This window comes from Hibiscus syriacus, unplaced genomic scaffold, assembly GCF_006381635.1.
Source record: "Hibiscus syriacus cultivar Baekdansim isolate YM2019G1 unplaced genomic scaffold, ASM638163v2 tig00116937_pilon, whole genome shotgun sequence".
Classification (NCBI taxonomy): Eukaryota; Viridiplantae; Streptophyta; class Magnoliopsida; order Malvales; family Malvaceae; genus Hibiscus; species Hibiscus syriacus.
Window position 1 is genome coordinate 411068 of NW_024063475.1, and position 13010 is coordinate 424077.

Consider the following 13010-nt stretch of genomic DNA (forward strand, 5'->3'; position numbering starts at 1 on the left):
GGTATTTATAAGTCCTTGTTATGGTGTTGTTTTTATATATACGAAGGGGTTATTTTGTTTGGGATCCTCAACATTTTAATTTGTTCTTTACAGGAATGATATAACACCCTCAAACTGATCCATTTGTTAATTAGATTGACAATGTTACATTACGATATCGATAATGTTATTAGTCCTAATTGGATTATCGAATAGTCAATTAGTTCACCTTATGATTTAGGGACTAATGTCTAAAGATTTTAACATTAGAGATCAAAAATGGAATCACAAAATTATTACAAATTAAGAGATGATATCATAAATCTTGTACAATTGATGGCTAAATAATGATTTGTCTATTTTAAGCTATTAGTATCGATACCGATATATGAATATTGATATTGTATGGATATAATAATGTCGATACTTTTAGTTAGTATCGATATCGATTTGGTATGCAGAAACCCTAGATCATCTATTGGATATCGATAGCAAGATTTGACTATTGATATTGATAATCTAATCTTGTTACTAAAATGATATATTTTAATATGTTTTTAGGTACTCCTACTGAGTTGACGTTGATATCATTTGTATGGTCATACAAAATACACTAAATGATCAAATACAACCTTAAAATATGTCTTTAACCTTTTCTACCATGCACCATTTAGCAAGTATGATTCATTAGTCTACATCAAAACATATTTTAAATATAAAATATTCACATATGATTCATTAAAATAACTATGCATACTAATCACATGAACACCAACCATATTATCAACAAGTTTCATCATGAATTATGCATGATCTCATGCCAAATTCACCTAATTATAGATTGATACTAGGTCTCATTCTTACTACTTTAACAACGTATCTTGCTTAATCTCCAAAGATCATTTAGTATAACATAAGTCATATTTAACATGGCTTAAACAAAACAAACTAATCAACTCAAACATGATTCAAATGCCATGCAAATACACGTTACAAAATCATATACATAAGAATTCAGCAAAAACAATCATTACATTGATTAGGGCCTGATGATGACTAAATAAATAATGTAAGCTTATATATTTTAATGATGTAATCTTAATCATAAATACTATTGGATGACACTTCTATAATCACGATTCAGTGATAGCAATTACAATGTCTATAATTATGTGTAATCAATAATAATAGCAACCGGAGGAAATCCACCATAAAGGGTTCCTAAAATTTTTACTCCGAGTCTCGCAGGAAGTGAAGAAGGTACCTCCTGAAGGGGTACTGACTGCCACTTGACACTATAAATTAGACTTTTCATAACCTGAAATCCTTGACTAATTTCTCACTAACATAAAGTAAAAATGAAAATGCAGTAATTGTGAAACCTCAAGCAGTAAGCCAGTCTTTCCTGCTTCATGGATTGCAGGAATTGGCACCGTTAACATCATGTTCCCAAGAAACATGGTTGAATGACATAAACTGGTGCAAGTAGGGTTTTGATTTTATCAGAAATACCATGTCGAAAAATGGACCACAAGCTGAGACAATAAATTATAAACTGAGAATACATGGAATGAGACGACCCAAAGAGACAGGGAATGATGATGTTATTTTGTATGATGGCACGACGTGAAACATGCACTCATCGTGTCACTGCATTTGAATGTGTGTGCCTCTTTCTTGTCCCTTCTCCACACACACATTACTATCATTTTAAGCTTGCAATCAACAAAATAGTGCATTCCAAAGGTAAAAAGAAAAGAAAATGAGCTTGTTTGACATTTCTTTAGACATTTTTCCGGCAGCGATCTCGATAAAGAATCCATTGTGTTTTGTCATCAAGGACGAAGAAGATAAAAGGAAAAGGAAAAACCAGCAACCTTGAAGTTGAAGCAGGCCCAACAAACTGGAACTTTATTAGGCAAACATCATATTAAAATAATGAACTAAACTATTAAATCACATTTATTACAACCGCATAAACCAACGTGGTTAATTGAATTGTCACCAATTGTTAATATTTGAAGGCTAATTATCCATACAATTGTGGCCGACTTATCAAATAATTACCACACCAATTTACATGGATAAGTATCGCCTTGTACCCTTCTCAACTTTTTACACCACCACTTGTCATTAATTTGAATGCAACAACACATGAAACTAAATCTAATATAGTTGATCCATGCATAATTAATAAATCTTTGTTCTTATTCCCAAACTTTATAGTAAATAAAAGAAAGTCCGCTGCGGCTGCATGTGGGTTTGAAGCATTTGTCAAGCGGTTTCCGTCTTGTAAAGTGGTGACTTAAATGAGATAACTCGAGAGTTGGAGAATTGTCATGGGAATAATACCACAGTACATAATTTCAAAAGTAGGTGCATCGTGCATGTGAGATTCTGGCTCGAACCTTTTGTCGCTGTTTTATTATTAGGGTAAACTACAAGTTTAGTACTCTGAGCATTACTTTTATTTTGTTTTGGTCACTTTACTATTTTTTTTAAAAAAAATCATACATATTTTTATATCTTAGTTTATTTTGGTTACTCGTCGTTAAAAAATTTATAAAACTGTTTATGGGGCATTTTTTTATTTTTTCAATGATGATGTAGCATTATCTTATAGTGACACATTAGCATCGCTGTTGATTTTTTAATGTGGGTGACCAAATTGAACCAAAACCAAACGTTAGAAATGATTTTGAAAAAAATATAGTTGAGTAATCAAACCAGAACAAAAGTGATAGCTGGGGTACTAAACATGTAGTTTACCCTTATTATTAAGAAAACACTATAATATTTTATGGTTAAAATGTACAAATGATTCTTCAACTATATGGCGTTGTCGTGTTAAGTCTTTTAACATATGAATAATTGACTGACCATTTAATAACTTTTAATAATTTGAGGACTCAAAAGAGAAGCATCTTATAATCGAGTGATCATTTGTATACTTTACCCATATTTAATTGTTAGATCTGTATACTATTAGGCATGTGTTCGCTAGAGGTGGGTATACGGGCTACCCGTCTGTTTAACCCGCGGGTTTTGACGGTACGGGCTTAAACGAAGCGGTTTAAAAAGCCCGCAATCATAAACATTTTTGAATTCTAAGGCCTGCGGCCCGTCCATTTAACTCGCGGGTTAAACAAGCTTACCCGCGGCCCGTTAAATAAAAATAATTTTAAATGCTTTAAATGCAATAAAAAAATAATGTTCTAACTTGCTACACCTTTAAAAATGATCCAGTAACTTGAAAAGGAAGGTAACACCGTCAAAAAAATAAATAATATTTAAATTTTATTTTAAATAACCGGAAATGATTATAAAATAATATTTTTTTTTATTTTTTAATCATTATATTCACTTATATCACCAAATTGAAAAACAAATAAAACAATAACCACATTATACTTTTATAAAACACGATTATTCAATGCTATAATATGAAGACACAAAAGTGCTTGCAAGAAGAAATTCAAACAGAAAAATTCAACAAAGTCAAACATTATACAAATCTAACAAATTTTCTTTTGTAAAAGCCTTTAAAAGTTGAAAAGTATGTTTTCAATTTTTTTTTTACTTTTCTTTCTTATTTTTAATCCAAATATTACGTGTCATGTGATATATTATTAGAATATCAAGTGACTTTTTATAATTAAAGAACGAAATGGATAACACACTTCATGAAAAAAATAAAGGTCAAAATTAAATAAAAAAATCTTTAAATACCAAAGTGATAATGATGTAAATTTTATAAGACTAAAATGTTATATAAATCTTTTAATTTTTTTTAAAATGAAGAATAATTTGATACATTGTAAATGAAATACTATATAAATCTTTAAATTTTTAAAATAATGTAAATTTTATAAGACTAAAATACTATATAAATCTTTAAATACCAAAGACAAATGCTCTAATAAATTTAAGAACTACAGTGGTTATAAATAACATCATATTTATATGTAATTTATTTTTTTTCTATAAAATTATTTAAGTTTATTTTCACTAAAATTTTATAAATTTTAAATTAAACGACCTATTGCGGGCTTCGCGGGCTACCTATGGTTATACCCATTAAACCCACGGATTTAATGGTCCGGGCTAAAAAACACGCAATTTAAATAAATTTTAGTTTTTGATATCTAAAATCCGAATGGATCGCGAGTTAAACTTGATAACCCGCTAGCCTTAGCCCATATACCCACATCTGGTGCTCGCACTCTAACTTCAGGTAGAGACGTTCAGATTGAAAGTTGAAACAGGACACTGAAAGAGACAAACAACATGTTTTGAACATTAAGGAACATGACAGTTTAAGAAGCTCTTTTTCTTCATTTAATTATATATATTTTTTAAGAAAAATAATATGACTTTTCAGTATGCTAAAGTAAAAGCAGTAAAATGAACTCGAATTTAAAATTTTAATTAAAAAAATTAGAACTTATTTAAAATATTAAATTAAAAAAATTAAAATTGAAATAACTTCATTTTGAAATTTTTTAACCCAAGCTCAAATATAACACCTATTATTCAGTTATTTCATTTTTCCAATTTTATTTAAAATTTTAACTTATGATTCTCCTAATATAAATTTGTAGTAGATAATTAATTCATAATTTAAATATTTAATATATAAGAAATATTTATATATTTAATAACATGGACAACAACAATCGATAAAAGTAAAGTATAGGAAATATAAAAACTAAAAACTACATTAAATAAGTTTTTATCAGAAAAGATAACATAATATAATTAGGATTGAATACGAACAGACACGAACCTTACTGCTCTGATCACTTGCTAATAAGAAAAGACACGAATCTTAAAAGCGAGAGAAGAAGAGATGTCCATACAAAATAGCATAAGAAATAATAGCACGCTGCTCTCCCTCAACGCCACATGGAGTTCAATATTCGAAACCCATTAACCCTCTTCACTCACTCCTGCCCTTCCATCTTCCTAGCTGAATATGATGATTTGCCTACACTCAAAGCTACAGATGCTGATATTTGTTTCAGACGAGAAGCTATTTGTTCAATCTCACAGGTAAGTATTAAAAAAGGGGTCTAATTCGTGTGTTCATTTTGTTTTGTGGTATAAGTTTGCCTTTTCTTTTTCAGTTTGCTTGCAAATTCGACCCTTTTATATCGTATCTTGCCGTCAATTATCTCGACCGGTTCTTATCCACCCAAGCAATACCGCAGCAACCTAAGCCATGGGTTTTACGACTTGTTGCAGTCTGTTGTGTCTCTTTAGCTGCCAAGATGAACGAAGCCGATTTCTCTCTCACCGACGTTCAGGTAAAATTCTTAAACTTTGGATGTTTTTAACGTTGCCACGACGAATTTTATACGTGTGGTTATGGAAAATTCGTATAGGCCGACGGTGGTTTCATGTTTGATGCACAAACGGTAGAGAGAATGGAATATGTAATCTTGGGAGCATTAAAATGGCGGATGCGTTCGATTACTCCTTTCTCTTTCGTATCCTTTTTCATTTCGTTTTTCAACCGCAAAGACCCTTCGTTAACGCAAGCTCTCAATGCACGAGCTGTTGAAATCATCTTTAAAGCTCAATCGGATATAAAGGTTTTAGAGTTCAAGCCATCGATAATTGCAGCATCGGCGCTTCTGTCTGCCTCTAATGAACTATTTCCCTTGCTGTTCCCCAGCTATCACAAGGCAATTTCCAGCTGTTTATACATACATAAGGTGTCATTGCAGTACAATGTGGTTTGTTTATTAATGTCTTGCTATTAGTGGTAATGAATTCTCGTGCAGGAAAACCCGTTAGAATGCTACAATTGGATGGTAGGGAAGGAGAGAGATGATTCGATGGTTTACAGCTGCAACACGGCAGTCAATGTGCTCGACCATCAATTTTCATGTTCAGAAAGTGAAAATGGAAAAATCAGTGATTATTCGGAAAATCAAACGCCCATATCTCTCAGGTCCAACACTGTTGATGATGAGAGCTAGTTTTCTTTCGGATAACAGAACAAAAAGGGAAAAAGAATGGAAAATGAGAAATGTTGGATGCTACAGCCAGAGACCAATAAGAGAAGTTGATGTCTGTTCCATGAATTGGGGAGTTAAGGGGATTTTTGTTTTCCTTTGCCTTTTGTTTTCTTCAAGGTATCGACATAGACGAACCACTTCATCGCTTTGAGTTGTAGGTTGGATTTTTGTTGATATGTTGGGTGTTACCGTGCTTGTCTCTTAGTTTTCGCAGAAGAATAATAGTGGCAATACTAATATGAAACACATCATGATCAAAAAATGCTTATAATGTTTAATTAAATAATTATGTTAGTCTCTACTGCATTCATACACACATCTTAATAAAGTTAGAAAGCATAATAAGTTATTCGCATCATACATATATTTAATAATATAACACACATCTTAATAATATGATAAATTTCAATGCTTTCGTAAAATTATAATTTTAAAAATAAATTATGAAATTCATATATTTTAAAAATATTTTTTTTCAAAATTATTGTTTAAAAATATTAAAAAATACCAAAACTAAAATTTAGTTATAATTAAGGGGCCAAATGAGATATTTTCTATTAATTTAGCATGACATGTCACCTCTTTAACAATATTTAAGGATCGATGCTTGCTTTTTATACAAAATCTAAAGTTTAATATTTATTTTGTAATTTTTAAAAATTCAATTACGAAAAAGATCATTTTAAGATAGTTTAATGACCAATTATAAAATTTACTCTATTTTATATTAGTGCATATAATGTGCAGCATTTGTTGTAGACTTATCCCTCAATCAATAAATTTTAATAATTAATTCTTCAAAGTTAGAAAAAATTGTCGTAATAATAATAGAATAAAAATATAAATGTGCACCAAACTTTTAGGATACTTGTATTTAGTTATTCAATTTTTAAAACTTGTAATATAATCATTGCACTTTTAATCCCCTTTTATTATTCAAATTGTCATTATTTGTCGTTAATTTTTTTGACATGACACGTTAAAATCATATTCTCAAAAAAATCCTAAGCTTCTCATACCTAAAATTGGTAGCCTTTACTCATCCTTTTGTCATCGATTCTGCCCATGCTTGATAGTTTATCTAATTGAAAAGATCACTAAACTACTCCTCTATCATTCTTCTATTTCTTTCCTCCGGTTCAAATTCAGAAAGTCTTTTAATCTCCTCGAATCCTATTCAAAATTAAAAGCTAAAACTTTACATACCATTGTCAATTGTCAATGAGCTTGAAATGTGAATTATGTTAATTTTCTTGCCAAACAACTCGCCAAGACCGAGATAAGCAATTTTCTTTTTCTTTTCTTCTTGTTTTTATTTTGTTTATTATCGACTGACATTGATGGTTGTAATTGTGAATGGTGACCGAATTGGTGAAAGTGGCTCAGGATTGGTTTGGTGGTGGATTGTAGTTGTGGCTTATGATTATGGTATTTAGAACTCAAATAAAATGATGGTGATGAATGGTTTAATGGACGTGGGATCTTAATTATGGAGGGTATTTTGTTTAGAGGTGACAACAATCAAAAGAACAGTAAACGATGATGGTGCAAGCGAAAAGGATATTGGTGGCTATCAATTAATCTGAGAAACTTGGGGTTTTCGTGGAAGAAGATATCTAAAGTGGCATGTCAGTATTATTTAAGTTTTCAAAATCCGATGACTAAAATACAAATACCCCAAAATTTTGGTGTCCATTTTTGAAAATTTTCGTAAGTATTATTATTTATGTTTATTATAAGTGACGAAACTATGAAGGCCTTGACCTACTTTTTTTTGTGTAATAATAATTTAAATATTTATTAAATCAAGATTAACTTTGAAATTAAATATTTAACCGTCTTATCCTAATTCTGACATTGTTTAGTATTCATGAACCATTACGTATCTATCCCTTTCCTCTTAAGTCATTGATTATGCAATGCATTTAACATTCAAATATGAATGAAAATGCAATGTATGTATGCACTAACTCATCCAACCTGTTACTGTTACAACCAAAAGTGAAACAATTCACATTTGAGAATCTAGAATAATTTGAACTGCCTGTGGGAACATACAGTTTTTTTAACCAACCCTAAATCCAGTCTTCAATCCCCTTTATTTAATAGTTAAGTTGTTCAACATCCTTTGTGCATTTCCTTTTCCATTTATTCAATGCATTGACCCCTATTTCGTTTCTAAGTTTTCTTTCTAAAACCCTAAATTAAGCGTCCATCTGTTTATTAGGATTATTATTGTGTGTGTGTGTTGGGGGGAGGGGGGGGGCTCGAAACATGCAATAGATTAACTGAAGAATTTGAAAACAAATCAAAGGACCACTCCATTACTAAACTCTCAGTTATACAACTGAAAAAAAAAACGAAAAGACAACTTCAACTAGGTATATAATCTATGCTAAGTGCTACCTATAGCATCCAAAATCTGAAAAAGCAAGTTTATGGCCCTCCTCGGATCGACTGAAAGAGCAAATCAGCAGTCTGAGCATCATAGTAAATGTCTGCAAAAGGCGATGGTTCCAAGGATGATGGATAATCATCTTGGCTGTGGTCGTAGATGTTGTCTGCAACAAAGGGCTCGCTCCAGAAATCCCAACTGCTATGAGTTTCACATATATCTGTAGAAGGAAGACAAGTATTATCCTCTACACCGGGCGCAATAACATTTAAGCCATTGCCAGAGAACGACGATTCAGCAGTTGAAGATATTGCTGAAGGCATGGATGAACTCTCTAAGATCACGTTGGCCGGAGTATCAATAAGGATGTTTTCAGTTCCACCTTCAGAATTCTGAGTGACTTCTTGTCTTTCGCATCAGATGTAGTCGGATTTCGCTTAGTAAGCTTCTTCAGATGAGAATGCCAGTGCTTCTTTATTTCATTGTCTGATCTTCCAGGTAAACTTGCAGCGAGGGCAGACCATCTGTATACATCAAATATTATTACTTAAAATTTTCATATATTAGCCTAACTATATTGTTGAATTATGAAAAAAAGTTAAGTTAGATCAAACCGGTTTCCAAATTGTTCATGTAACTTGATGATCAAGGCATCTTCTTCTTTAGTGAAGTTCCCATGTTTTAGTTGAGGCTGGAGGTAATTTTTCCACCTTAACCTGCAACTCCGTCCGTACCTTTTAAGACCTCAAGAAAATTTAGAAAAAGGAATACAATATCATTTTATGAACATTGATCAAGTATATATAAAAAGCACTTACACTTCGTTAGAATGTATCAAAACCCTATCGTTTCCAAATTCCAAGAAAATTTAATTAGGTTTTTCCTTTTTAACAAAAAAAATAAACCCTAGTAAAAAAAAAAACCAAAACGAACTGTGTTGACAAAAAAGGAAAAAAAATATAAAAATAAAGTTCAGACTTGATAATGAAATAAGTTCTCTCCTTGTTTTATATCCAGAAAAAAAAGCAGAACTTGAATCAATATCCAGAAAAAAGTTCTTTCATTTTAGATTTACAGTTTAGAACAAGTAAGACTGTAAGATCATTGGAAATCAGGAAGGAATAGAAAGTATACTAGCAAGCTTAGGAAGTATATGCCATTTGCAAATCCCATACGTGTGGATAAAAGATCTTAGTTTATGATCTTCATCAGGACTCCATGCACCTTGCTTAATTCCAGTTTGATCATAGATGGGAGCTCTCACCATCTTCCTTTTAAGACCTCAAGAAAATTTAGAAAAAAGGAATACAATAAATAATTAATGTTCTCTCCTCCTGGGCAGTTCTGGCTCTCATTTATAGCTCTGATATGAAAATGAATCGTGTTCAACAAGCTCTGAGATAAGTGGGAGAACTTTCTAGGTTAGTGAAGTGAATATTATATGATCTAGTTGATAGGATTTGAATATAGTAAGAACACAACAATAAAAATATATTTAAGGTCAAATTAAGAAAATTTACTATATTATTAAAATTCTATAATTTTAATAACTAAAATAGTAATTGTACCGAATAATAATAATTTTTCAAACATATCATCATATGTATAATATCAATATTATTTGTAAAAATTGTATTTGTATCAAACACTTACACATTACATTAACTAAAATATCCGTGCGTTGTTGTTCATGCATCTTTAACCAACAAACTTGAGTTCAAAACAGGGATGTGGTGGCATCAGGACCTACAAATTTGAGTAAGTTTTTGTTTTCTCATTAAAATTTTAAAAAAGTAAAAAATTAATTATTAACATTATTTATTTATAATAGATTGGTGACTTACCATTAACAATTGTTATTGCATTAACGAAGTGACACATTAAACTAACTTACGTTTGACCGATTATTTGACTCCCCTTCATCATCTTCTTCTTTAAATCCACTTTAAGCCAATCTAAAAATCCACAATTCTACTCTTCCACTTGTACAAGCTGCAACATACAAAAAGCAAAGAAAAATCCAAAACAAATGGCTAATCCCTCTGGTTTTCTCCTGGCCATTTCCTTACTCCTCCTCGGCACCGCAACTCATATCATCGTCATGTTGGCCTCCGCTGTAAGCGGCGTGCACAACTTGAGTTGGGTACCGACGAAGATGGCGAACGAGTTCGGCAGTTGTCAGGGCTCAATGACTAAGTGCATGGCTAACAACATGAATGATGGTTAGAGTTCAACAGGCGCATATTGCAAACGACGAACACACAATACATAAACTATGAAGCTCTTTAGAAGGACATCGTGCCCTACTCTAATAGGGGAGCATCATATTATATATAACTGCCAGCCGAGAGCGCAACCTAACCCTTACAACCGAGGTTGCTGTGCCATTACTCGTTGTTGGGGTTAAAGATTGTCCAACTCGACTCGAATTTCATAAATTCAATTTAACTCGAAAAATTTCAAATAAAGTTTGAGTCATAAACTAGACTCGTCAACTTGACTAACTCGAAATTTTTTAACCCGAGTTGACTCGATCGAATACTTACCCTAAGGCCAAGTACTTATGACCTGTGGACATATTTTAGACAGATAACTCAAAAAAGACCACAAAACTCAGCTAAATCCAACACAATATTAAAAGTAGAATCACCACCGAAAGATGATGCAACACACATTCTTGCATGCAGACAAATTTAAATGGTAATAGGAACTGAGAGAACAACCAAACATGTGAGCAGAACTGCCTGAATAACCAAGATCTGTTTTTTTTTTTCATTTTCCCCTTTATTCCTTGCATTAGTGATACATGAATCACAAGGCTTACATCAAAGGAAGAAGTAATAACTCTTCCAAATGATCCACTCATCCAGTCTTTGGAAAAGAAGACCAGAACAACAATAGACTTGATACAACTTTTTGAATGAGATCATGTTCTTATTTGGTTAACATGTCTTCTGGATAGCTTTCCAACGGTTCTTGAATTGCATCAATATGATACCGGGAACTCAAGATATGATCATTTTTGTGAAGACAATGCAAGTAGAAAATCTTATACGTGATTAATACGGGATTTCGTAAATATTACGAATTATCAATATTTTTATTGATTATTTGTAATATAATTTAACATAGGATGATGCATTATCTTTTAGGATTAGATTTATTATTTTATTAGGAATTAAGGCTGAGTTAAAACATTATTTTTAGTTATTATTATTTTATTAGGAATTAGAGTTAAGTCATTTTTAGTTTGTTATTATTTTATTCATTAGTTATTTATGACCTTTAGAACTCATCTCCTATATAAAGATGCTTCATTCATCTTTGTAAAATAGATTTCTTTGATTAATAATACAACAAGAGTTTATTTTTGCAAGTGTTAATTGCCTTGTGCCTTTGAAGCTTCTTCTCCTGGAGTTCTTTCAAGTTCATGTGAGGGAGATTAATCTTCACACTCCAATTTGCCTTTTTATCACGACTATGAGAGTTGGTTAGAGTCATATTATCGAGTTTGACTTTTCATTCCGACTAGGAGGGTTCGATAGGACACTTATCCATGTATTTTCCACAAATCAATCCACACCATCAAGCATCTTTACTGTTCACCTTCATAAGTGAGATCTTTTGATTTATTTATTATCTTACTTTATTTTCAATTTCTTTATCTTTTATTTATCTTGTTCTAATCTTGTTGCCCTGATTCCAACAACTAAAAGAAACCCTAAAGAATCCTAGTTGTTGTCGCCACCTTCCCCTATCATTACCCTTTGTTCTTCATCGAATCTAGAGCTTTCTATGTTTGATTATTCAACAAAAGCAACATTCATTAATCCATCACCCCTTCCCTATCAATTGGTATCATATTTGGATCGATTCTTGGAAAGAATCAAGCAATCTTGCTTGTTTCTTGCACAAAAAACAACCAATGTACCTCAACAGAGCTAATTCGCAAAAGATTAATCATTTCATGTTTTTTGTTTAATTTTAATTTATATTCAAATTCTTTTTGTTAGTTTGATATTTTTCATAAAAAAAAGAAAAAGAAAAATCAAAAAGCCAAAAAAAATTCAAAAACTACGAACGAAGGAATTTAGGGCTTATTTTCTGTAGATCTCATATTCATCATAAGAGTAATCTACAGTCCAAAATTCACCCCAATCGGAGTTCATTAGAGCCTTCAAATACATTGTTCAAGTTTCATCGGCAGATTCGGTCTGGAATGTTGTCGAATTTCTTGAAAATTATACAGAAGGAATTTCGTGGTGAAATTTTCCAGAGTGAAACTACACATATTGAAGATCATTAAAAAAATAAAATTTTTTAGAGATCAATAACATCTTCGAACAAACCGATCATGAAAAATATACTGTTTGAGGACTCACCGTTCAACAGAGTCTACTAGATACTATTGAAGGTATTTGGTTATGAAAATTTACATGTAGTTTCTACACACATCAAACAACATTCAAGAATTTTTCCAAAATTTTTGGACACCAATAACCCCTCAAAAGCGTTGCTCAAGTTGACCCAACATTTTCTAGGTTTTTGGTTTGGTTCTTTTTTTTTCTTTGACTCTTAGTGCTTTAGGTTCTTTTGTTTTCTTTTTTATTTTT

The 13010-nt window shown here is 31.5% G+C and overlaps 1 protein-coding gene and 1 pseudogene across 1 annotated transcript; one reads left to right on the forward strand and one right to left on the reverse strand.

Annotated features, from left to right (window-relative positions):
- Nucleotides 1-4884: 4884 nt before the first annotated feature.
- LOC120187987 (putative cyclin-D6-1) lies at nt 4885-5978 on the forward strand. The gene is made up of 4 exons (XM_039191559.1): nt 4885-5031; nt 5106-5285; nt 5364-5696; nt 5766-5978. The coding sequence occupies exons 1-4, from the start codon at nt 4885-4887 to the stop codon at nt 5961-5963; spliced, it is 858 nt and encodes a 285-aa protein (XP_039047490.1). The 3' UTR covers nt 5964-5978.
- A 2460-nt stretch (nt 5979-8438) lies between these two features.
- On the reverse strand, nt 8439-9664 carry LOC120187999 (annotated as a pseudogene).
- Nucleotides 9665-13010: the final 3346 nt, after the last annotated feature.

Coding starts and splice junctions, on each gene's coding strand:
- LOC120187987 (XM_039191559.1), top strand. CDS start 4,885: ATGGAGTTCAATATTCGAAACCCATTAACCCTCTTCACTCACTCCTGC. Junction 5,032..5,105: donor CTATTTGTTCAATCTCACAG/GTAAGTATTAAA, acceptor TTTCTTTTTCAG/TTTGCTTGCAAATTCGACCC. Junction 5,697..5,765: donor GCTGTTTATACATACATAAG/GTGTCATTGCAG, acceptor ATTCTCGTGCAG/GAAAACCCGTTAGAATGCTA.